At 48.9% G+C, this 26,346-nt stretch overlaps 1 protein-coding gene across 1 annotated transcript in view; it reads left to right on the top strand.

Moving 5' to 3' along the window:
- Positions 1-7,704: 7,704 nt before the first annotated feature.
- Positions 7,705-26,346, top strand: part of GFOD1 (Gfo/Idh/MocA-like oxidoreductase domain containing 1) — a 103,657-nt gene continuing 85,015 nt past the window's right edge. Inside the window, exon 1 of the mRNA XM_005904492.2 lies at positions 7,705-8,704. Coding sequence (XP_005904554.1) covers positions 8,452-8,704 — 253 coding nt within the window. The 5' untranslated portion in view covers positions 7,705-8,451. The remainder of the gene's footprint in view (positions 8,705-26,346) is intronic.

Genomic DNA, 26,346 nt, shown 5'->3' with positions numbered 1-26,346 from the left:
TTTCCTATGAACTTATTGATCTGTCTGGATAAAAGCAAACTGCATTCTTTCTGTTTATTTATGGAGCAATTACACCACCTGCCCCCCATGCTTTCTCATGTTGACCGAGAGAGCAGAAAGTTACACAGAAGGGCATTATTCCAGAGAAATCACGGGTGTGAAGAAGCAAAGGGCCCTGAGGGTTTTTACACATCAAGAAGAAAAGTTCTGTATTTCCCCCTTAACCTTATGATGCCTAGGCCCCTGGGCATTACTTGAAAGCCATTCCTGCCCTTTAAACCCATTTCCACTCTCCAAGAGACACAGATTTGTTGATGGTGCTTTAAAGGGTGCCTGAGCTTCTCTTGCCTTGGTGAGAGACAAAAATAAGAAATCTGTTGTTTAATCACCTGAGTCACCTATGCTTTTTGGTATTTCAGAGCACTTGTAACTAATTAGACACGTTTAGTCACTTTCACTCACTTTTCAGGCTTCTTCCCTCAGTGAGTTCACTTGCTCAGAGTTGGACCTGGAGATGAAAGAAATTTCTGAGCGTGTGACCAGACCTGTTAGGTCATTGAAATGTTTACATATTTTTCTTTTCTTTGTATTTTCCTTTTTTTCTTACCTTTAAAATAGACAGTAGAAAGTAGCGGATTTCTTTTAACTTCATAGGTGATGTCTTCTTAAAAATATGTAGTTGAATGCACAACAATCTGAATGTATTTAATTCCATTGAATTGTATACTTAATGATGGAAATGGAAAATTTTATGTGTATTTTACCCCAATGAAGATGAAAAATATATACATTTGCAGTGCTACTAGATATGCAATATTGTTTTGGCTTTTAAACATAACATTGTGCTATAATCATTTTTCCATGCCACTATATGATATAAGGGCAATGGCACCCCACTCCAGTACTCTTGCCTGGAGAATCCCATGGATGGAGGAGCCTGGTAGGCTGCAGTCCATGGGATCGCTAAGAGTTGGACACGACTGAGCGACTTCACTTTCACTTTTCACTTTCATGCACTGGAGAAGGAAATGGCAACCCTCTCCAGTGTTCTTGCCTGGAGAATCTGAGGGATGGGGGAGCCTGGTGGGCTGCCGTCTATGGGGTTGCACAGAGTCGGACACGACTGAAGCGACCTAGCAGCAGCAGCATATGATATAAGAACATTTTACTATCTATTTGGTTAATCTACTCACTCAACAAAAATTTCTTATGTATCAGTAAGGTACCAAGTACTGTTTAGGTCTTGAAAATATAGCAATAGATGAGACCACCAAGAGCCCTGGACCCCAAGAGTCTATATTCCAGGCAGGAGAGTCACGTAGTGGTCAAGAAAGCAAACTCCAGAAGTCTATGTACCTGGACGGATGGAATTAAGCACAGCAGTGTTGGAAAGCGGGCTTCCCCAAAGGCTCGGTGGTAAAGAATTCATCTGCAATTCAGGAGACACAGGAGATGTGGGTTTGATCCGGTTCAGGAAAATCCCCTGGAGGAGGAAATGGCATCCCACTCCAGTATTCTCCCTGGGAAATCCCATGGACAGAGGAGCCTGGTGGGCTACAGACCATGAGACCGCAGAGTCAGATGCAACTGAACAAGGCCTTTCTTTTCTTTCTCTGATTACTTAACAGATCAGAGGTGTCAAGAGTGGGAGGTTTGGGCCTTCCTGGTGCTATTGTTAGTCACTAAGTAGTGTCTGATTTTTTTGCGACCCCACAGACTGTAGCCCACCAGGCTCCTCTCTGCATGGGATTTCCCAGGCAAGAATACTGGAGTGGGTTGCCATGTCCTTCTCCAGGGGATCTTCACAACCCAGGGATCAAACCTGCATCTCCTGCTTTGTAGGTGGATTCTTTACCGCTGAGCCACCTGGTCCATTTCAGGAATCCACCTGCCATTTCAGGAGACATGGGTTTGATCCCTGATCCAGGAGAATCCACAGGCCCCAGGGCAACTGGACTGCTGCACCACAACTATTGAGCTTGTGCTCTAGAGCCCGGGAGCCACCGCTACTGAGCCCTGAGCCCTGAAGCCCGAGCTCTGCAATAAGAGAAGCCACGGCAGTGAGAAGCCCGTGCAACTAACAAGGAGCTCCTGCTTGCTGAGACTAGAGAAAAGCCCTGGCAGCAATGAAGACCCAGCACGGCCAAAGGGAAATATAAATAAATAAATAAATAAATAATTTTTTAAAGAAGAGAGGGTGAGTCAGCCCTGCTAGGAGGGGACTGTGGGCTGCCTGGGGTGGACAGTCCTGTCCCTGCCCTGCTCCCCAGGAGCAGCAGCGCCATGGGGCACCTCGCTCCTGGCCTGGATGGCAGCACTAGCAAAGCCCTTCTCCGGGGATCACTGGCTCTCTTTTAGGGGAACAGAAGAAAGACATCACCATCTTCTCTAGAGGCCCAAGGGCCCCGTTGTCGGGGGCAAAATAGAGATTGTTGTATTTAACCGTAGTTACAGCCCACCCAGGCTTAGCGGTTCCAATGCTATGATTTGTAGAATCAGGGGGTTTTAGTCAAATGCTCGCCTTTATGACCGCACTCAGGCAAATTACTTTTTTTTGTAGCGGTTTATTTATTTGTAATAATGGGGATAATTTTACTTATCTGAAAAAGCTCTGAGGAGTAAATGCATACAGCATGCTTAGTTTATGCCTCATATATAACAAACACCCAATAAACGGTAGCTATTAACAGTAACAATAGGACTTCCCTGGCGGTCCAGTGACTAAGATTCTCTGCTTCCAAAGCAGGAGGCCTGGATTTGACCCCTGGTCAGGGCATTAGATTCCATATGCTACAGCTAAGACCTGGCACAGCCAAATGAATAAAAATAAATATTTAAAACAATAACAATTCTCCCTCCCCTGAACAGAAAGTATAATGGTGACTAGGCATTTTAAAAGAGTTTACTAATGAAGATAAGTTTGGGAAAAACTTTCACCATGATACATATTAGAACTGTTTAGAATTGCTCTAGAATCGTTGGCGGTCATAACTATGCTAGTTTTTCAACTTGGCAAAGCTCTATTTCCACCAAGTGCAAAAGGATTTCATTCCACAAATACTAAGATTCATAAGGATATTGAGTATTTATGGATAACTCAGCTAAAAATAACCAAAGCCTGTTTCTACTTTGTATCAAAGAAATAAACAGATTTAAATAGCAAGGCTTTCTCTTTGTCATCAAAGTATTTCCAAAATTGTGGAAGTAAATAAACCAAATTATTTACAGGAGCTTTGTAAGGGTAGAGAGATTAAGGTGGATGTCACCCTGTTTTCTGAAATTTCTGTAATGTGTGTAAGTGATTTTTATAATGAAAACTATTTAAACTTATCCTTAAAACTAAACTAATATGAGAAAAATTCCATTTCATAATCATGTGAGGGCTGCGAATAAAAAATAAATCCTTTCTATTTTTATTTATAAAAGAAGGTTTAGGATGCTCTGTTTGGAGTCACATGACAATCACGTGAAATTAAAATGGGCCTCAAATCTTCACCCAAATGCAAACAGTAGAGGCTGGCAGGTAATCCACGGATTGAGGGGAAAGAAAATTCTAGGTCTATTTTCAGAACTATTTTAAAATGTCAGGTTGTGTTGGGATTCAGGATCGAGGTGAGAGAGGATTTTGCGAGCAGATATGGAATAGCCAGAAGATGTTTTGGAGGGTATCATGGGTATAAGCACGGAGGTTCAAAGGTCAAAGGTCTGTGTTATCAGAAGCTCAGAATCGATGTGTGACCCTCCCAGCTCAGTACTGATCAAGCCTGCTGAGCTGGTGAGAACAAACGTCCACCCAGCCTCTCCACTCTCCCAGGACAGGAAGTTGCCCCAACTGCTTCTCACGTACTTCCACATCCAGTTAGCAAGGATGCCCCGGAGATTTCATTCCCTAAGGAAACGGCAACCCACTCCAGTATTCTTGTGTGGGAAATCCCATGGACAGAGGAGCCAGGCAGGCTACAGTCCATGGGGTCACAAAGGAGTCAGACACGACTTAGTGACTAAACAACAATAGCTCAAAGTGCCCGGTTTTATCACAGGCACCTGTGGCTGCATCTCCAGCCCCCTGCCCGCTGCCTTCATTTAATCCCTTCCTTCACTCTCCCATGACTGCAGTGGTCTCCTTGCAGGGCTGTGATGAGTACAATCTACCCTCCACTACAGAGCCTTGAGCAACGGTTCTCAAATGCAATCTGACTGAGCACTGTCTGCTCGAAGTCTTTCAGTACTTCCGCATCACATCTTGGCCTCCTCCACACACCCTCCCATGTTGAGTTAGCTTGTTTTCCACCTCCCTCTGTCTGGAATCTCCTCCCCTCTTTCTTCTAGCTAACTCCAGCAAGTCTTTCAAAGCCTGGGTCCAGCCCACTCCCCTCTCTGCAAGTCTTCCAAGGCTTCCCAATCTGATTTCAAAGCCTTTCTCTGCTCCCAGGTGATCCTCTGTAGGCCCCTACCTTGGCCCTGGTGGCTATATTGCCATGTAATTCATGTGCCCAATCAACAGGCCACCAGGGGCAGGAGCATCACGGTCCTCAGCCTTACTTCCCCAGGGCCTGAACCATTCTTGCACATGGCACTTGGCACAGTTCTAAAGGGTTTATAAATACGAACTTACACAATCCTCATAATAGTACATGGTTATTAGAAGAACCATGAGTAAACATTTGTCCAACAAATATATATTGTCCAGCAGAGGCCAGATACAAATTTTAGGCACTGGGGGATTCAGCAATGAACAAGACACACAAGCTTCTAATCTCAGTGAGTTTAATAGTCTATTGAGACAAATGGATGATAAACAGATAAACAGGGATCTAATACAATGCGAGGTGGTGAGAGGAGCTAGAAAGTAAAATACAGCCAGACAAAGGGATGAAACGTGACAGAGCTCATCTTAGACAGGATGGTCAGGCAAGGCAACCAAGTAGGGGACATCTGAGAAGAGGCCTGGGTAAAGTCAGTGAGTGGGCCACACGGATATGTGGCGGAGTGGGGGGTGTGAGTGGGCAGAGGAATGTGAATTCAAAGGCCTCGGGAAAGAGGACAGGCTATCTGTGGAGTGCACAGTGAGGCAGCGAGTGTGCTAGGGTGTAGGGTGTGGGGCAGAAACTGGCAGGAGACAAATGAGGCAGGGGGGTTGGTGGGTGAGTCCGGTAGAGCTTTTCAGGCCATCCTGAGGCCATGGGAGATGTTGAGGCCATGGGAGATGTTAAGCCTGGTGGGAAACGATCTGACTCATCTTTGAAAAGATCACTCTGGCTGCTAAGTGGAGCATACAATGAGGAGCAAGAGCAGAAGCAGGTAGAGCATTGAGGAGGCAGATGGCGTGGTCCAGGTAGTGATGATGAGGAGGAATCAGGTTCCCCATAATGGCAGAGGTGCGGTCAGACTCTGGAAGTGCTGTGCAAGAAGGGCAGACATGTGCTGATGCTTGGCTGTAGAGCGTATAAGAGAGGAGTCCTGAATGGTTCCAAGGCTTTTGGCCAACTGGTGGGCTGGCAGTGCCATTTGTCGAGATGGGGATAATTGAAGGAGCAATAGTTTGGGAGGTGGGTTGGAAACGAAGCCTTCTGTTTTAGACCGTAAGCTTGAGTTGCCGCCAGGATCCAGTTTTATCTTCTGTGAAATGGGGGTCGTGTTTATTTTACACGTTTCTTATGAGAATCAAATGTGATCATTTTCTTTTCATATCATGTAGATGGAAGGTTTATTTTTATTCACACGGCAGCTAGGGATAGACTTCCCTTTAAAAGAACAGAATCACAACTCTTTTTTATTGGCTAGATGTTGCTGCTCATGTACAAGCATCTCTCACATCACATCAAGGAACGATGTTGATAAAAGACCCACTCTCCACATTCATTTAACATTTATGTAACGCTAAGGACTTTATAAAACTAGCTCATATAATCCTCCCAAATCCTTAGCAGTCTATACCATGATTACTCCCATTTCACAGAATCTGGCCCAGAGAGGTGAACTCGTTTGCTTCATAGCTAATTAATAGCCCAGCCAAGTGCCAACCCTATGCTCCAGTTCTGTTTCCAGCCCCAATGCCAAGCCCCATGTCCCCTGTTCCCTATGAGTGGTGCTATCTTTGATGAGTGACCTGGCCTCTGGGTACTGAGCTGCCAGGTCACTCAGTCTGTCTCCTGTCTAACCTCAATGCCTGCCCCTCTGCCCCCCGCCGTAGGCATGCCTGCCTCTGTTCTTGGAAAACCTCTGCTCTCAAGAAGCCTAACAGTATTGATGGCCACACCGCTTTCTGCTCAGCCGCCCCAGCCCTGTGGCCTGCGTGCATTTCTTCTAATGCCCTGAGGTCAGCCTCCTCCCTGCATTGTTACAAGCTTTTTTTTTTTTTTTTTTTGGTATCCTGCTCTCTCCACCGCGCCCCGCCTCACTGCCAGTTGTTATAAGCTGTTTTTAAAGCTTCCGAGTATTATGCTTTTCACTCATGCGTTCAGGCGGACCTTGTGCCACGTTGAGTGCTGAAGACGAAATTGACAGGATGCCCGACCTTTCCAGAGACTTTGAACTAGAGGCCAGGTCCCATGCCTTTCAGCTTGAGTCAACCCTCCTAGGACCAGGTGGGCGCAAAGCGGGCATTCAGTGAGCATTCATTCATTCATTTACCAGATGTTTATGGAGCGCTTACTACGAGCCAGGCAGGCCGAGTGAGGGGTGTCGAAGATAGGGCAGGAAACCATTCATGCGCAAGGTCCCCACCGCTTGTGGGACGCGGGGTCAGCCTCGGCCTGCCCGCCACGGCTATTCCACGAGGGCTCGGGGAGGCAGCTGAGGGTTGAGGTGCGGGGACAAGCGAGTGGAGGGCCCGGAAAGTGGTGGTGAAGGAGCCAAAGCGCAAGGCAAGAGGCTGGCGAGTCCTCTGGCCGAGCGACCCCCTCTTGTTTCCAAACCCAGAAGCGACATACACGTGCCGCAGCCGTTTCGGGGACCCCTTTCTCCACGGCGGGCCGCCGGCCCCCCTGGGAAGCAGAACTTATCAAGACGAGACTGTCTGGGAGGCAGGTGGCTGGACCTTGCGTGCGCGGCCTGGAGAGGGTGGTGCACGATCAGAGGCCCTCTTGGAGAGGAGAACGCCCCCGGCTCGCCGCCCAAGCTCCGGAGCCGGGATTCCAACTCCAGGCCTGTGGTTTACCTGTTGTGCAACCTTGCGCGAGTCCCTGAATCTTCCCAGGACTCAGTTACATCATCGGTTTTATGGGTTTCCCTATAACTTTAGGGTTGGTGTGGGGATTAAGGGAGCATGCGAGGAGAGCTTGTCCAGCGTCGTTCCCGTAGCGGAGGTAGTAATGACTCGCTGCTCACACCTGGCCGCCTCCCCTGGCCTCCCGCCGGGGCCCCGGCGCCCTCTGCTCTTTTCCAAGGCACCGACGACTAGCCTGATGGGGCGTGCCCTGCCTCGATACACTTATTTTGGCTTGTTCGGGGCGGGGTTTGGGAAGAGGCGAGGATAGGGTGAAGGAGGTGGCGGAGGGTGAAGAACCGGGAGATGAGCGAAGCTGCAGGCGAGCGAGGCGGGGCCGGGGAGGAGCCGCGCGGGTGCTGGCCAGGGCGCAGCGCGCACCCCGGGCCCTGGCGGCGCGGGGGCGGGGGCGGCGCGCGGCGGCCAATGGCGAGCGGCGCTGGGGCGGAGGCGGGGCAGGCACCCCCAGGGCCCCGCCTCCCCCGGCCGCTGACAGCCAAACTCACCAACTCCGCCCTCGCGCCCGCGGGAGCCGGGAGCCCGGAGCCCGGCCCCGGCCGCCCGGCGAGCGAACATGGCAGCAGCATGAGAAGGCTGGCGCCGGGTAGTGGCCGCCGCCGCTCTGCCGTTCCGCATCCGCGCCCGGCGCCCTCCGAGCCTCCTGCTTAGCCGGCCTCCCGGTGGCCGCCGGTTTATTTCCTTTGGAGCGGCGGGCAGCGAGGACTGGGACCCCTACCCCCCCGCAGCCTGGCCGGTCCGGTCAAGGCTTGTGCGTGCAACTCGCCGGCTGCGGTAAACAACGCGCGCGGGGGAGAGAGCCGGTCCCGGCTGCGGCGGCGCGGGCGCGCGGGGATGAGCCGGCCATGGAGCGGCCTCGGCGGGGCGCACGCAACCGGCCCGCGCTGCCGAGGGGGAGCCGCCTGAGCCCGGGTTCCGCGGGGCTTCGGGGCCTCGGGCGCCCCGGCGGGGTGCCTGCCGCCGCCTCTGGGAAGGACCGGAGCCTCGCGTGGCGGACACTGCAGCGGTCACCGTGCTGAGACGCCCGAGCCCGCTGCTCCTGCAGCTCGGTGCGTTCTTGGGCACCCGGGCGCCCTGCCCAGTGCACGGTGGCTGGCGCACCGCGGCGAGCCGGGTGCCAGACTGTCTAGAGGGGTGTGTACGTGTGTGTTTGTGTGTGGTGTGTGCGTGCGCGTGTTTGAGCGGAGATCCCGAGCTAACGCCGAACCAGGCGGATCGGAGCAGCCATGCTTCCCGGGGTAGGCGTGTTCGGCACTAGCCTCACGGCCCGTGTCATCATCCCGCTGCTGAAAGACGAGGGCTTCGCGGTGAAGGCGCTGTGGGGCCGCACGCAGGAGGAAGCGGAGGAGCTGGCCAAGGAGATGAGCGTCCCCTTCTACACCAGCCGCATTGACGAAGTGCTGCTGCATCAGGACGTGGACTTGGTGTGCATCAACCTTCCGCCGCCCCTCACCAGGCAGATCGCCGTCAAGACTCTGGGTGAGCGACCCCTCCCCACCTCCCCCCAGCCCCTTCTCGCCTTCCCTCCCCCGCTGCTTTTCTCCCCCTCGCCCCTTCTTCATCCCGGAAGCTTACATGGTACCTACGGCGCCCCCGGGGACCCGAGATCCCACATCCCACTCGGAGCTTTCGCCTCCGTCATCCCTGGCCTTCCCCAAACCTACGCTTCCCTCCTCCCTTCTGGCACCGCTCGGGCGCGCTTTCCCACGTGCGTGGCGCGGAGGCTGGAGGAGGCGCGGGTTCCGGGGAAGTCGATCAGGCGGAGGAAATGCTTAGGACTGGGGATGAGCCGCTCGCAGGAAGACAAAACTAAGTCGCCAGCTGTGTGTGTAGCGCCCGAATGTGTGTGTGTGTGTGTGTGTGTGTGTGTGCGCGCCTGCGAGAGGCGGGTGCGCGCCCAGGAACGCCTGAATAAAGGGCCGCACACGTGTCTCGGGTTTTCCTGCGGGCAAATAGATTACCTGATTGTCAGCAGCTGTGGCGCCCTGCTAGCATAGTTTCTTTCTTTCTGCGGCGTTGTTAGTTTAGAGGGAGATTAGAGATGTGACAATCAGAGAATTATTTCGTCTTTGCTAGAATGGTCGGAGTGGTGGGATGGGGGTGGGGCGCGTATCTTTTAGGACGTCTGGGAGTTATTTGATAAAACCAGAAAGACTTAACTTTCAGGTGCTGCTGCCCAATAACTGACTTCTGCGCTGTTTTGGAGTAGGATCTTAGTAATTTAGGGCTTCCCAGCTGGCTCAGTGGTAAAGAATCCGCCTACCTATGCAGGAGACTTGGGTTCCATGGAGGAGGAAATGGCACCCCACTCCAGTATTCTTGCCTGGAAAATCCTTTGGACAGAGGACCCTGGTAGGATGCAGTCATTTCGGTTCAGTCGCTCAGTCGTGTCCGGCTCTTTCCGACCCCATGGACTGCAGCACGCCAGGCCTCCCTGTCCATCACCAACTCTCCGAGCTTGCTCAAATTCACGTCCATCCAGTCGGTGATGCCATCCGACCATCTCATCCTCTGTTGTCCCCTTCTTCTCCCGCCTTCAATCTTTCCTAGCATCAGGGTCTTTTCTAGTGAGTCAGTTCTTCACATCAGGTGGGCAAATCCACGGGATGGCAAAAGAGTCGGACAGGACTTAGCGACTCAACGGTAACAGCTTAGTAATTTAGGGATGAATGAATGCAGTAGTTCCAGAGGCTGCCAGTGTCACGTGGGAACATGCAATGGTCCCTCCTTAATTCCTGGCAAGAGTAGTTCCAGGACCTGGTGACAGGCATGTTGAGGATGAGCTTAACAGCCATCACCGCCGGTTTCCCCCACCTAGTCCAGGCAGACTGGACCATCTGCGAGCAGAGTATCAGAGTCCCTGCCATGCCCAGAGGAAGCAGTGCATGTTTTGTTGTCTATCAGCAGTTCTTACATGCACCTGGATGGTTGCTCACTCCTTGGTTGTTCAGTCGTGGCTGACTCTGTGCTCGCTCCTTCGGGCCTGAGAAAATGTCATTGCCCACCCTTGAAAGTTGGAATTTTTGTTGTTCAGGAAAAGAGACGCAGCTTAGGGCTCAGGACGCCACGTTAGGGAAGAGTTGGAGGAGAAGCCCTGGGAAGGAGCGGAGACAGCATCCAGAGACCAGTGGGAATTTATGCAATCTTGGAAAGAATGTTTTATTTTTAAAAACAGGCATGGACTTAGGGTTGGTGACATGTACATATATTTTAATTTTATCTTTCCAGAACTATGATCAGATGTAGAACACGCTATCCCTAGAAAACCACTTTTATCAGGCCATTCTTTTGTTGTCTCAGATGGTACATCTGATAGGATATCTAAGGAGGCTGTCCACGGCTGTCAGTTTTCACGTAAATTTTATTAAGCTTCTAACTTTTGTTGCCTGGTTTCTTTGGTTTTGAATGTAATGTCGTGGGGTTCTGGCCAATATTTCTTTTCTGTTTGATCTAATATATATGTTGGGTAGCTAGCCTCTGTGCTCACGATGGAGCTGTGCATATTCAACAGATGATAACTGTCTTATAGCATAAATCTGTAAGGGCAATGCATATAAAACAGATCCGTCTTGAGCCCTGTCTCTGCTCAAGGGCATATGACTGATCACATCAGAAAGACCTTGTTGTAACACTGTTCCCCTGCCCCCCGCACCCCATGGCAGCTCAGCCCTGAAGGTCAGGCCCACAGAGCAACTGCAGAGCATGGCTCCTGGAGGGCAGCAGTTTGGGGAACAGGGATGTTCTGGTTTTCTGGCTTTGAGAGAAGTGGCACAGATGATACATTTCTGGATACTTCTGATCTTATTTTTAAAAATCCCTGTGATTTTTTTTTCCTTAACAAGACAGACATGGGTTACCTTTTCAGAACGAAGTGTCAGAGGCGAAAGAAATAGACATGGTGTAATCGTGCCTAAGGAATAGGGGTTTGTTCATATTTTCATGGTAAGTCTTGGCCATTTAAAATTCCTGATTTCACAGGTAATCAGACCACCTGCTTTTGATTGTAGGCAATGTGGAGGCTCTGGATTTAGAGATGACTGGACTTGGGCTCATTCGAGGCTTCATCTTCACCGGAAAATCGCTAGGCTTGACTCTTCTTTCCATTGTATCTGCGCGTGCCCGATGGGTTGGTCATCTCGGTTTGCTGTGCTGTCACAGTTGGAGATTGAACGCATGCAGCACAGGAAGTGACAAACCCCAAACAGTTATGGGGCCGGCCTGGCCATTGAGGGTTTGCAGATATTAGTGTTTGCCTGGAATTGAAACAAGCCAAGCTTGGTTGGTCCTGGCCTCCTCTTGTCCTTCTTTGAGTTGCTTGCCCAGCAATGGCAAGAGATCTGTGCCCTCCATCCATACTGGTCAGAGGTGAGGGGCAGTGGCCAGGATGGAGACGCAAAACTTGTGATCGATTGAACCACAGCATCCTCCACTGATTTCCAAAAATGGCCTGAAATCCCTACCTTAGTGAACTTAGCATTTCTCTGTTGGAGACATTTTTCTACAATGTATAATTTCTACAGTGTCCGGGGCACAGTGTCTGGGGCTGCCTCTTGTCACATGCCTACTATGTGCAATGGGGTAGGTGCGGTCTATGACATGTTTTGTTTCATGACTAAAATAATCCTCTAGGATGACTGTTGGCCCTATTTTACAGACGAGGGTGGAGTCGAATTTTTCAAGGACATACAGCTAGAGATGTGAACCTACTGCTGTGCTTCCCCCACCTCCCCGGAAATAGTCATGCCTTCGTCTCCCACCCCCTAAATGTGCTCCTTTGCCTCACTTCCTTCCTAGAGAGTGGCACCTTGTACCCCCATCAGGTGAGATGGTTGGCGTTATCCTTTATTTGTGTCTACCCCTCTGATGGAATCAGTTCCTAAATCTGGTTGATGCCGACTCCCCACTGTTCTCATGTCTGTTGCCTCGTCTACGTCATTGCTTCCCCCACAGAAGGAACTAGGCCCTTATCTCATCTGAATTAGGCTCCAGTCTGCCCACCTCCAGCCCTGCCTCTGTCCACCTTCCACGCTGCTGCTGGAATTACCTCGAAGAGTTGCAAACCTGCTCATGTTACTGCTCCCTGCTTTCATCACTTCTAGGAAAAGCCCCAGCTTCTTGGCACAGCAGGCAAGACCTCGCCTCTGTCCAGCCTCATGTCCTGCCGGTGGTTCTGGAACCCCACGCCCTGCAACTAAACCAAACTGCAGGTGTTTCCTGGAAAGACCCTTTTTTGTTCCTGCGTCCACGCCTCTGTCAGGAACTCCCTTCTGCCTCGTGTGTGTGATGGATGCCTGTTTCACCCTTCCAGGTTCAGCCCCAGTGGTACCTCCTCCTCAAATCCTGCGCCTTCCTCAATCTTGACCCAACCCCAACTCCCCAAGTCTCAGCACCGTGTACCTCCATCTTTTCTTGCACTCACATTAAAGCATTTGTGTAAAGAGTAGATTTAATTCAGCTATTTTACGTAGGTTATATATTCAGATGGTACAAATTTCAAAAGCTCTAACACATTCAAAATAGTACACAATGAGGAGGAAGTGTCGCCTAGTCCCTGTCAACTGGTGGTAATCATGGTTATAAGTTTTTATGTCCCTTTTGAAGATTTTAAAAGTCTATGCTGGACTTCCCAGGTGGCTCAGTGGTAAAGAGTCCACCTGCCAATGTAGAAGACACCAGTTCAGTCCCTGGGTGGGGAAGATCCCCTGGAGTAGGAAATGGCACCCCACTCCAGTATTCTTGCCTGGAAAATTCCATGGACAGAGGAGCCTAGTGGGCCACAGTCTATGGAGTCGAAAAGAGTCCGACACAACTGAGCAACTGAGCGTGCACACATACATACAGGTGTATATGGAAAACTCAGAAGGTAAAAGTCCTGTTCTTCCTGTTTTTGGCTGCATGGCATTTCACTGTATAGATAAGCCAGAATTTATTTAAGCAGTTCCCCGTGACTCAACATTTCGGTTGTTTCCTACCTTTTGCGTATACAAATTTGTAATGAATAATCTAGCACATACAGCATTTTGCTTGCAGGCCAGTGTGCTCCAAGGATAAATCCATGGATTCTTTGTCAAAGGTGGTGATAATCTCTTTTATGTGTTTGCTTATTCTTCTATTTGCTACTTGTCTCCGCAGTTAGAATGTAAGTTCTTCGAGGTGGTAGGGCCTTTGTCTGCTTGACTCACCGGGTTTCCTTATCTCCCCTAGACAGTGCCAGGCACTGAGTCACATCATAGGCACGCTATAAATATTTCTTGATTGCCAAATGAATGCCTTTCATCGAATGAATGAATGCTCTGCTTATCAACAGGATGTGTCAGTAAATACAGAACATTTTTGTCCGGTGTGCAGTAGCCTGGTACCTTGCAAACATTAATTTGTGGTTGGGGATCTTGTCAAAATGCAGATTCCAGGGTGGGACCCAAGATGCAAAATTTCCATCCAGCTGTCAGGTGGCACATACACTGGAGCAGCCAGACACAGAAGTGTGACGGTTCTCTGCCTCTGGGAAAACAAGGCGTCCCCCACCATGAGTTGTTAAGCTGGCAGGGGAACTGTGTTAAAATACCTGTTGCCTTTATGTGTCACAAGACGACATCTGTGTCCACGGTCCCTGCCCTGATTTTTAGAGAAAACAGTGCAGGCTTCCTTGGGGAGGTCTCCCCCTGGGGTGGATGCTGCTTTGAATAAGGCTGTAGGGTTTCATTGAGCCTTGAACTTGCTTCACTCTGATCTTGCCCCAACTTGTTTGGCATCATTAGCTGTGGACTGGGAGCACTGTGTCCTTTTCTCCCCTACTTCACAGTGTCAGCAAATTGCTCAAGGTTGAGGAGGGCTGCGGGGACAGGCCTGAGAGAGTGGGGAGGAAACAGGGCCCCCTCGGTCACCGTTGCCACACGAGCAGAGATACGGCTGCAGATAACCACACGGTGTACTTGGAGTTGATAGTAACCGTTCTGAAACTCCAGCAAACCCTGCATTTCCTGTTCTTCCTTCAAGGTCTGTTCTCTGTCTGTTCCTGTCTGAAGTCTGTAGTAAAGGCAATTGCATTTTTATCTGAGTGTCTGCCCCTGAGCACAGAGAGAAATTATTTCGGTCTATTGATTTGGTGTAGAGTTGAGAAAGCTCTGGGGCTTTATGTAAATGAAAGAAATGACTCTATTTACTGTTAGGAAAAGTCAAGCATCACCAGCCTCATTTCATCTAACTGAAATTAGGTTCAGGTGAATGATTGTTGATGGTATCTGGCTTTGCAAATGTACAAGTCTGCAGAAGTTTATTTTGGAGTGGGAAGAAGCCAAATGAAGAAGTTGGACATTTTGATAGCTGAAACTGGGAAAGAACCACCCCCCCCAAAAAAAAAGTGAAAGTAAATAACGTGTTTTAAAGGTTTCACTGAGAAAGACATAGGCAATTAGTTCTCTATTTTGATTCAAGGACATCCTGATCCATCCAAGAGCCTTATGATTTAAGACGTGGTGATACATAAAAGTAACCAGCGTTGGGAAAGGTTGGCAGGTTGCAACCGTGTGGCTTTGGCAGAGGTAACACCCTTTGTGAGCCTCAGTTTTTTCATCAATAAAATGGAGTTAAGGATACTATCATACACAGTTTAAATGTGGGAGGCAAGATAAAGACCTAGTTCATGCTCACTGCCCCTCCCCACCCTCCTTTGTCTGCATCAGCTCAGTAAATGTTGGTTCTCCCTCTCCCCAGTGTGGTCAGTAATTTAGACAGTCCCAAGTGGTATTTCTGGAGATACTTTCCCCTTCATTTTCTGATGAGATGACTCCTTCCTGCTAGATTCAGAAAGTAGAGTTTGAAGTTTCCTTATTTTAAAAAGGGAATGTGTGTAAACTAGGCTTCCAATGGTGTCCGTGCTGAAAATCCAGTCCTGGCTTCATAGATACACGGTCTCCAAAGTGCTGATGGTGAGTTTTCAGGTACTCACCGTCCTCTGGGAAGATTTAGCATCACCTGTGGGAAGGATGCAGGGCACCTCGTGGAGCTCGGGCCAGGGATGTTGCTGGGTCTCCGTAGGTACCTGGAACCCACGAACTCCTGGAATTTCACCATTTTGAGTTCTGCTTTTCTCCGCGCGTCGCCTCTATCAAGCATCTCTCTCTCAGGCAGCCTCCTCTGCCTCCTGCGCCTATGTGATGGGCGGAACACTGTCCACATGCAGCTCCCAAACAGAAAAATTACTTGTCTCGCTGCCTGATAAGGGCAGTCCTCCCCGCCCCCAGGTGTTCCTATTCCTGCCTGATGCTTTCTCCTGACCCAGCCTTTTTGGAGGTTCTCTCACAATGTGGGGGATACATCACAAAATGCTGCAGGGACCAGTCTATTGCAGGGCAGAGGTGGAGGGATTAAGAGTGGTCATTCTGAGCCAGTCCACACTGCACACAGGTGCTGATTATAAGAACACAGACTTGGCTAAAGATTTTACAGCTGCAGATATTTCTTGATGATAGAGGTTCTTTATCTACTTTGTGAAATTCCACATTTGGCATTTTGGTGCTGTTGAAATGACCATGGTAAAACAGTAGAGAGAAAAACGTATACGGGGATCAAATGATGCCAACCTTGTCATTATTACTAAATTTAGGAATGCACATGGGTTTTAAGTAGGTAATGGGAGAGTAGATGAACATGACCATCTCCATGGAGTTTTATGTGGGTTTGCAGGTCTTCACGGAGCACCTGTTGCATGATGTCTATCAGCAGAGGACCACCAGGAGGCAGAGACCCTTTGAGTTCAAGTATTAGCTTAAGGCCTCAAAGGAGTCAGGAAAGACTGAGGCCCTCGAGAAAGGAGGACTTCTGCTTTCAGACCGCTTTCCTACTGGAAATGGCAACATCAGCTCTTCTCCAGTTTCCAGCCTGCTGTCCTGTCCTATAAATTTTAGAACTTGCCAGTCCTCTTCATGGCATGAGCCAATTCCTTAAAATTAAACCTCGCTCTCTATTTATCCATATTCTATTGATCCTGTTTCTCTGGAGAATCCTGACAAGTACAGATTTCGTCTGGACCAAGGCCACGTGGCCAGGGGAGCTGGGCAAGGAGATGCCTTGCAGACCTGGCCAGGACTGTGGGTCTAGAAAGACTAGGAGAAGCCACTCTGGGGGACTCAGCTGATAGATGTGGGCCCCTGGGGGCTTCTCAGGTGATGCTAGTGGTAAAGAACCCGTTTGCTAATGCAGGGGACATAAAAGATGCAGATTTGATCCCTGGGTCGGGAAGATTCCCTGGAGGACAGCATGGCAACCCACTCCAGTATTCTTGCCTGGAGAGTCCCAGGGACAGAGGAGCCTGGCGGGCTACAGTCCATAGGGTCACAAAGAGTCGGACACGACTGAAGAGACTCAGGACACACGCACTCACTGAGCCTTGCTCGGAAGCTGGAAGATGTTGGGTGGTCATCCACCCACACAAAGGGGGGGTTCCTTTGTGTTTCGGGCTCAACCCAAAGGGAATGCTGTCAAAAGACTTTCCTGCACCCCTGCCTGGGAGTCTCATGGACCCCTCTCCCTGACAGCCCTCGACCTGTCAGCAGGGCTGCGGGGGAACTGGTCTCTCAGGCTTGGGCAAGTCTGGGATGCCTTGGGGTTTAGACTTTATTTAAAAAAGTGTTTATTTATTTGGCTGCACTGGGTCTTGGTTGCGTCATGCAGGATCCAGTTCCCCAACCAGAGATCAAACCCAGGACTCCCTGCATTGGGAATGTGGAATCTTAGCCACTGGATCACCAGGGAAGCCTCTAGACTTGCCCTGAGAATTGTTAATGAGTATGAAAAATTGCAGAAAAGAAACTTTACATTAAATGATACGAATTGTTTTTTAAATTTCCAATTTCTGACTAGAATAGCCCTTAGGGTACTGAGATGCTCTCTTAGTTAGCTTTAATATCCATAAACTGAAACTATCAAGTTTTGAAGCCCCAAATTAAGTTGGTTTGCAGCTTTAGCATTACTTAAAAAAAAAAAGCAAAACAGCTTTACTGAGACATGCTTTATATTTAATCATAAGTTCACCGTTGTGAGTGATTTTATGATTTTTAGTAAACATAGGTGCTTGTGAAACTATCACCACCAAAGGCTTCAAACACTTCCAACATCCCCCCACATTTCCTCATGCTTGTTTTTGGCCAATCCCCCTTTCCCATCCCTAGCACCAGGCAACCACTGATCTGCTAACACTTTGCCTTTCCTAGGAATTTCATATAAATGTAGTCTTTTAAGCCTGGCTTCTTTCACCTTGCATGTTTTTGATATTCATCATTCTGTTGCATGTATCAGGAGTTCATTGTTTTTTCTAATTGCTGAATGATATTTTATTATATACGTAGAAAACATTTTGTTTTATCCATTCATCATTTGATGGGTATTTGTATTGTTTCTAGTTTTTAGCTATTATAAATAATGCTGCAATGAACATTTGCATACGAGTCTTTTATAGACCCATGTTTTCATTTCTTTTGACTAGATATCTAGGAGTGAAATTTATGGGTTACCTGGTGGCTCAGACAGTAAAGAATCTGCCTGCAATGCAGAAGATCTGTGTTCCACTCCTGGGTCAGGAATATGCCCTGGAGAAGGGAATGGCAACCCCCTCCGGTGTTCTTGCCTGGGAAATCCCATGGACAGAGGAACCTGAAGGGCTGCAGTCCATGGGGTCTCAAAGAGTCAGACACCACTGAGTGTCTGACCAGGCATGCATGCATAGTACGTATATTTAACTTAAGAAACTGCCGAAGTATTTTCCAAGTAGCTGCACTATTTTATATTCCTACCAGCTATGTGGGAGAATTCTAATTTCCGTACATCATCACCAACACTTGATGTTGTCAGTCTTTCCACTTGTTGCTGTTACAGTTAGTGCACAACGGTATCTTGTGATTTTGATTTGCATTTTCCTAATGACTAATAATGCCCGGCACCTTTTCATGTGCTTATTAGTCAGTCATAGATTTTCTTTGGTGAAATGTCTATTCAGATCTCTTGACCATTTTTAAATTGTGTTGTTTGTCATCTTATTATTGAGGTGGAAGCAATGGTTTTATGATTTTCTTGTTAACTTAGGGGTAGGTTTTGGGTTTTAAATGCTACTCTTTATTTTTGATTTTGAAACTAGATACAGATGAACTAATTCTGCAACCCAAGTGAAATTAGCTTTGCCAAATATTCATTGAGATGGTTCATTATTTAAAACAGAGAGACAATCATGTGAGCAGATGCCGATGACAAGGGCTCCTGAGTTGCCCGGGGCCCTGATGGTACTCTAAACATCCTTTGAGGACCCTTCCCAATTCAAAGATTTTTCTTTTTTTTTCTGAGAGGTGCCCCAGGACCTTTCAATCATTTATTTTGCCCCGTGTCTGGAGAGAGAGTCCTTCCCCCTTCCCCATTTCTATTTAATAAATGCCTTTGAATGCCTGTAGGTGTGGTGAGCAATACTCTAGATAGTAAGATACAATCTTTGTTCTTGAGAGAAGATAACCCTTCGCAAGGACACAGAAATGCAACGAAGTATGTGATTAAGTACAGAATGAATCGTTACCCTGCAGCAGCAGGAAGTGTTTGCTTCAGGCCCTTGAGTAACCCCAAAATATCAGCACCGGATTAAGGGCTGGCCACCTGGGTAGCTTGCCAGTGCCAGTCTATAAAGGGTGCTAGAAGAAAGGGGAAAAGCGGAGGAAGTGTTTGAAGAAGATTCTCTTCATAGAAAGTGTGGTGTGGGTGGAATGGGAGATGCGACAGTGAGACTTGGGAGGGACTTCCTCTCATCGGGGATGAAGTCCTGCTGTCTTCTAGAAGCACTGGCCCCAGTTCACTGATGAGCTTTTGTCTGGCTGAGGGAGGAGCTTGAGTTTGAGGTTAGAGATCAAATGCACGGGGCGGTGAGAATAGACCACACTGGTCCCCAGTGCCCTTCCCCTTGGGCAGCCTGGGTCCCCGAGGAGGTGGCCTTGCAGATAATGGATGCTGCCTGAGAGCTGAGAACTGCAGATTATTCCTGAGGGTGAGATGGTTTGGAAGAACCTTTGGAGGAGGTGGGGCTTATACTGGACCAAGAAGAGGGTGTTAGTTGCTCAGTTGTGTCTGACTCTTTGTGACCCCAAGGACTGTAGCCCGCCAGGCTTCTCTGTCCACGGGATTTCCCAGGCAAGAATGCTGGAGTGGGTTGCCATGCCCTCCTCCATGGGATCTTCCTGACCCAGGGATCAAACTGGGCCTCCTGCATTGCAGGCAGATTCATTACCGTCCGATGTAAATAACTAAAAGGAAGTTGTAGAATGCTCCATGATGTAAAATCCTCTTCAAGGAACTGCTTGGCTCTGTAGCAGCACTCTGGGAAAAATTGTTTCCTATGAATCAATTGCCTCGGAGAAAGAGTGGTTTAAAAATGTCCGGAATATAAAAAATTTTCTTACCTAGAATTAAATGTACATATAGTCAGCAAGTCTTCCCCTTGCACTGTCAGCAGTAAGTGCCTCTTGCCTCTCGCCCTCGGATCCCAAATAGTGACAGTCACGGATGATACAGCTCTGGGGGAGGCAGAGGAAGCAGCTTGGGGGGGCGTTGGGAAAAACCCCATTGAGAGAGACCCAAGGGGTCTTAAGGGGTGTGAAGCCCCCTTAAGGGGTGTGAAGCAGCTGGAAGCCTTGTGAGGCCGGGTGCTCTCAGTGTGATGGGACTCTCTCTGTGATGGAGTGGGGCAGGGCCTTGCCGTGAGGGAGGGGAGGGTCAACAGAGGGGAAGATGGAGCTGGCCGAGCTCATCTTCTGGTTTTGTGCTTGTGTCGGATGGTGATGTCTTTCTTCTTCACTTTTTTTTTTAGCTCTAACTTGCTTTAGTTTTTATTTTTTTTAATTGGTATATAATTGCTGTTAGGGGTTCTGTTAATTTTCTGCTGTACAACCATGTGAATCAGCTGTATGTACACATCTATCCCTTCCCTCTTGACTTTCCCATCCCACCCATGTCCGTCATCACAGAGCACCAGGCTGAGCTCCCTGCACTGTATAGCAGCTTTGCACTAGCTGTGTGTTACACACGTGGTAGGTAGTGTATAGATGTCAGTGTTCTTTCTGCCCCTTATGGTTAAGAGCTTCCCTGGTGGCTCAGATGGTAAACCATCTGCCTACAATGCAGGAGACCCGGGTTCAATCCCTGGCTCGGGAAGATCCCCTGGAGAAGGCAATGGCACCACACTCTAGTACTCTTGCCTGGAAAATCCCATGGATGGAGGAGCCCGATGGGCTACAGTCCATGGAGCTGCAAGAGAGTCGGACATGACTGAGTGACTTCACTTTCTTTCTTTATGGCCCAAGGGGCGAGGCAGGCCTGGGGCTGTGAGTCACTGGGTGAGAAGGGATGAGTGATCTCCTTGGAGAAGGACACTTCAGTGCATGAGAGGTGGACAGGTGTCACAGGCTGTCACCTGTCAGCCTTAGGAGGTGAGAACCTCCTATGATGACCTACATAATGACCAGGCGGCAACTGCAGAGGAGTCGGCTGTCATGGGAGTTGATTTTACGGAGCAGCCCCAGTGGTGGGATGCACTGTTAATTCTTGACTGGGGACCCAGGAGGTCCTTGCTTGGTGGGTGCGCTGTCTGGCTAGGCTCTTAAAAGATGCCCAAATGTGAAACACTGTATATTCATTGCTCCGTTTCAAAAGGAAAAATTCTTTCCTTTTCCAAGTTTCTAAAAAAATCGTTGAATCTGGTGTCATCCTGTAGAAATTAAAGTGAGGTATCGGAATGCTTTTCTCATCAGTGGAAAAGTTGACTAGTTTTTTAAGAGGCTGCCTGTCCTCCTGTGTGGGGTTGAGTCTTGGCTTTTACTACATTTTACATGGCTGGGGCTCCTGCACTTTTATGAGCCTCCGTTTCTTTATCTGTAAAACAGAGATGATAAACATACCTAACTCAGAAGGTATGACTTAAACAGGGATTTGTTTAAAGTGGGTGCTCAAAAAGCATGGGAATCCTGCTTAATCAGGACTTAGGATAGTGTCCATTCATTCTTCCCTTGAGCCAGTCTTTATTGAGCACCAGCTGTATATCAGGTGGGGCTTCCCTGGTGGCTTCAGATGGTAAAGAATCAGCCTGCAATGCAGAAGGCCCAGGTTTGATCCCTGGCTTGGGAAGATCCTCTGGGGAAGGGAATGGCTACTGGCTCCAGTATTCTTGCCTGGAAAATCCCAGAGCTTGGTGGGCTAAGTCTATGGAGTTGCAGAGAATCAGACATGACTGAGCAACTAACACTGTATACCAGGCACTCTCCAGATCTTTGCATTACTGTAGTCGCTAATCATACATGGCTCTTTAACTTTGTATAAATTAAAACTAAATAAAATAAAGAATCCGGGTCCTCAGTTGCTGTAGCCACGTTTCAAGTGCTCAAAGGCCACCAGTGGTGGGATGCACCGCTGGAGGCTACCATATTGGACACTGCAGCATAGAACATTTCCATCATTGTAGAAACTTCTGTTGGACTGGAAAATTTGGCTGTGAGCAAAGCAGTCATTTATTCTTGATCTGAACAGGGATTTTTGAGAAATCCAAACTTTTGCATGTGTTTCCTTTTCTCCTAGGAATGAGGTGCTAATGATTAGTGGATGTTTAATGATGTGTAGGTACCACCTCCTACATTTGTTAGTAAGGACTCTGTTATTAATAAGAAGTACTGGGGTAAGTCTCCTAAAATCTTCTTTAGAGGTCAGAAATGGGCAACCAGAAGTAAGTGACATAACTCCCAGCCTTGGGGGTCCTCGAGGGGACCTTGGGTGGCAGGTGTCCCCAGAGGAGGCTGAGTGACACCAGGGCAGGAATGCAGGTTCCCCTCGACGCTTCCTTAAAGCCTCTCAGCAACCCTCTGAGGTTTTTCTCGCCTTTGGCCAATGAAGAGCCCAAAGCACAAAGAAGCACAGGAGCTTTGGAGTCTGCATCTAGGGGTTGGGGGTGGGGCAAGATTGATGCCCCTCCATCTCGCGAGAACCCTGCGGGCAGGCCTGGGACTGGGTTGGGGAGCATCCTGCCTTCCCCCTCCACAGCCTCTGCTCTGCAGCTCTGGTGGGGACGTGGTTTCTGACTGTTCCTCCTCTCCCTGCTCCCTCTGTCCTATCTTCATCCAAGGGCAAAGGCTACACAAGCACTCAAGCAGATATGCCTCCACGAATAGGTTACTGCTATTTCAGTAATTTTTATTGCTTTCTTCCCCTTTCAAGTCCCATTAACTTTGTGAAAGCAATACCCATCTGTGTGAGTGTTCCTTAGGGAACCGGGACTGTGAAATTCCAACTAATTGGAGCTTGGAGGCAGCAGTGGGTGGCTTTGTGATGTCTCTTGACTCAAGTCAAGGGCGGCATCAGGATTTCAGATGACTTGTTTAAATTTGTCATTGGCAGTGCCTCTCTTCTCCTACCTGACTATGAATAATCAAAAGTGGGTGGTAGGAAATTAGATTGTTTCCCTGCCCTTTTCCAGAGGCATTAGAGGAGAAAACAGGAGCTGTAAACATTTTGGGGGAAAATCCCCCCATGCCACACAGTCCTGTTTGTCTGAACTGTTCTCCTTCCAGCATCACCCACGTGGGACGTTTGTTTACACGGCACACTGCAGTCTCAGAGAGGCCTGGGGAGAGGCTGAGAGCCCCTGGGGACATGGCCTGTCTGCCTTCACATGCACAGCCGTTCGCATCCACGGCGCAGAGGCAGCCCGGCTTTCCCGGGAGGCCGAGGTCCGCGCTTGTCTGCGGACCTGAGATGTAGCCGCAAGTGCTGGCCCCCGTGCAGCGGGCTGCCGTCCACAGCCTGCCCGCGTGCGGGTTCCATGGGGGATGTGTACCTGCCATCTGCTTTTCTCCTTTCCAGCCCCCATGACCCAGGATGATTCCGAGAGACGCGCTCGACACTGACAGGTCCTTGCAGCGGCCACACCCTCCCACAGGGGTGCCGCACGTGGGCATACACCAGCTTTCAAACTAGTTTACGCTGTATTCACTGTCCATCTATTGGATGCCTAGAATGTGTACGGCCTTGTTCTACGTCAGGGAGGGCGTTGAGAAGAGGCCGAAGACGTGTGAGATATGCTCGCTGTTCTGAAAAGAACATCTAAGGACTTTTCTAAGAACGTCTAGACTCTATCTAGAACCTACCCTCCCCTTTTGGAACGAGAGGAGGAACTGACATTTTCTCTTTTTGAAATTTAAAATGTTTTGTATTTTTTAAAATTGTGATAAAGTATGATAACAGATTTGCAGGAGACTTGGAAAATACAGGACAAAGTTACGTATGAGGAGCTAACATGGTCTCAAGTACTTTGGACCAGGTCCAGGGCACAAGCGTCACTTCATTCCCACCTTAAAACCAGGCTTTCCGGTCGGGCATGTAATGTCTCCGTCTTAGAAGTGAGAAGTTGCACGGGAGAGAACTTGAATATCATGCCTCGTTCACTTACCTAGGACGCATTTTTTTCCCCACACTTATCATCTAAAATAGGGAACTGACTTATAATTGATGTCAGGTCATAGTTTAATTGGCAGCAGCTTTTCTTTCTTGGTAATAATTAAAATCACCATTGGTCTTCGCGGCAGTGTCTTCGAGTCCGTGAAACAGGCTATTTTGTCAGGTTTCACCCAGCAGAGGAGAAGTGGAATCGCAATTCAGCGTGGGAGCGCCTGACTCCAAAGCTGGCGTATCTACCAACACAATGTGCTGCCAAATCCACGTGCCGTATGCGCATAGGCCATAGGGCTTTCACAGACGAAGGATGAAAAGGGGGAAACGGTGACTAAATTGGAGCACACGTCATCTGATTCCATCACTGGGGGGACAATAGCTGGGGAGCTGCAGATGTTAAGCAGGATGCTGAGAGCCTGAGAAATGCTGGTTTCATTGTCTTCCCTTCTCTCCTGGTTATTTTTTATTGTTTAAAGAGGACAGAAATAAATGCAAACTCTGGCGTAGACAAGATGCAAACAGGAGTGCGTGGTCCTCCATCGGTTCCGTGTGCTCTGGGCTGAGGGCCATGTTTGCACCTGCGTGGACCCCCTGGGGGTGTGACTAGGGCTCACAGTGGCCTCTGCTGTCCTCGAGATGTCTGATAGGAGACTCGGGCCAGCTCCATCGCCTGCACGGCTGGATTCTGGGAAGCCCCCAAGTGCAGGCCTGTGTGTGTTTACCGTCGACACAGTGCTCTCTGGTCAGCACACTCAGGTATGAAGCGAGGGCTGTCAGAGTCCACGGCTGACCTGGATTCAGCGCCAAGGACTCGGGGGTGGAGGGAGAAACAGCCACTGCAGCTGCCACAGTTTGCAAGGCCCGGGCTTGGACTGCAAGGCCCCTGCCTGTTTAAACAATTCTGATCTCACGATGAGCGTAGACCAGGTCATTCTCCTGAGCAGCTGATGTGAAAAGCAGGGAGACAGGTGGGTGATTTGGTGTCTCCTGGGAGGCCCTGTGGAATGGTGGACAGAGACACTGATAGGCTTGGAGGGACTGATCCCCTAACACTCAAGGGAAACTGAGTCTCAGAGGAGTTGGAGCGGCTGATTGCTATTCTCACGGCTAATCGTTGACAGCTGAGTCAGGGTGGAACCGGGGTCCCTAGAGGCTGTTCGTTTTACCTTATCAGACATTTAATCACTCCGGGCCTGTGTTTCTCCAACAATGAAAAAAAAATGGGAGATTGACTTCTGGTAAGCTCTCCGAAGGAAATAACTTCAAATAACAACTCTGAAAAAACCTGCACGCACAATAGGGTTCAGTGAAGCCTTATTTGTGTCATGAAACACTAGGAACAAACATAAATGTCCCAAAGTAGGAGAGCTGTTAGGTAAATATAGTTGATTAAATACTAAATAGCCTTTGGAATTATGTATGGGAAGACTATAGCAGCATGGGGAATTTTTTTGATACAACCATAGGTAAAGAAAAAGGATATGAAAGTAATTGTATATGATGATGATAGCCTTGCTTAAAATACACACTGGCCCAGAAAATTAAAGCCTGGTAGGTAATCAGCCAAAATCCTAAGGATGGTTATTATGGGCTCATGGGATTGTGGATTTTTATTTCTTCTTTAAATTTTCAGTTTTTCAATGGTCTTAATAGAAAAAACTACATTGATTTTTTTTTTTTCTCCCCCCAGAGGAAAGAGACCATAACATGGGGAAGATGTTTGGCTGAATTGACTCTCCAGTTCTTATATTCTGTGATCCTTAAAATCTGGGACAGTTGTCCCCAGGCATGTGCAGACGTTTGTGATGTGTAAAAACTAGTGCAGCATTGTCCAAAGGGGAGAGATGGTCTTCCAGGAAGTGGAAGTGGATTGCTGCGGGCCTAAGAGCTCTGCTGCTGTTCAGGAAGGTAATCGGAAGTGACTCTGAATCTGGGGAGAAGCCACAGGCTCTCGGTTGTAGGGTGATTTCTTTGTAATTCTAACCGTGTGCAGCCAAATCCCAAACACTGTGGGAAAGAGCGGGGGCAGCTCCGTCGTTTTCGTCTTCCTGCTGACCTGGCCCCGGAATGGGAAGTGAAGCTCCTGTTGGCTTCAGCCTTCCAGAGAAACATAGAGGTGGTGCGGTGGAAATATTTCCAGTTTTCACTTCCCCTTTTCTTTGCAGAAGTCATGCCTTTTAGGCAAACCTGAGCTGGTGTAGCTGGTGCACAGCTTCAGAACCTTTGTTCTGGGAGCTTCATCAGGGTCTGTGGGAATCCCTTCTTGGGCTGTGGTTGGAGATGTGAGCAACCAGAGGGTGTTGGCCTGGGGGCCTGGACAGGTGATTCTTATCCCGACAGCACAACTAATTAGCTGTGACCTTAGGCAAGTGACGTCACCTCTCTAGACCTTTCATTACCTTCATGGTAAAATGCAGACGCTGGAGTCAGTTTATTAAATTCCCACCTGCAACACTTGCGTTCTAACAACTCACTGTAAAAGCTTGGCCCTGACCGGACAAAGTGATCTGTATCTGTGTTAGGTGCTCAGTCATGTCCAACTCTTTGTGACCCCATGGACTGCAGCCCTTCAGGTTCCTCTGTCCATGGGATTTCCCAGGCAAGAATACTGGAGTGGGTTGCCATTTCCTTCTCCAGGGGATCTTCCTGACCCAAGG

The sequence above is a fragment of the Bos mutus genome, chromosome 23 (genome assembly GCF_027580195.1).
Source record: "Bos mutus isolate GX-2022 chromosome 23, NWIPB_WYAK_1.1, whole genome shotgun sequence".
Taxonomy (NCBI): domain Eukaryota; kingdom Metazoa; phylum Chordata; class Mammalia; order Artiodactyla; family Bovidae; genus Bos; species Bos mutus.
This window is presented reverse-complemented; position numbering and strand designations above follow the sequence as displayed.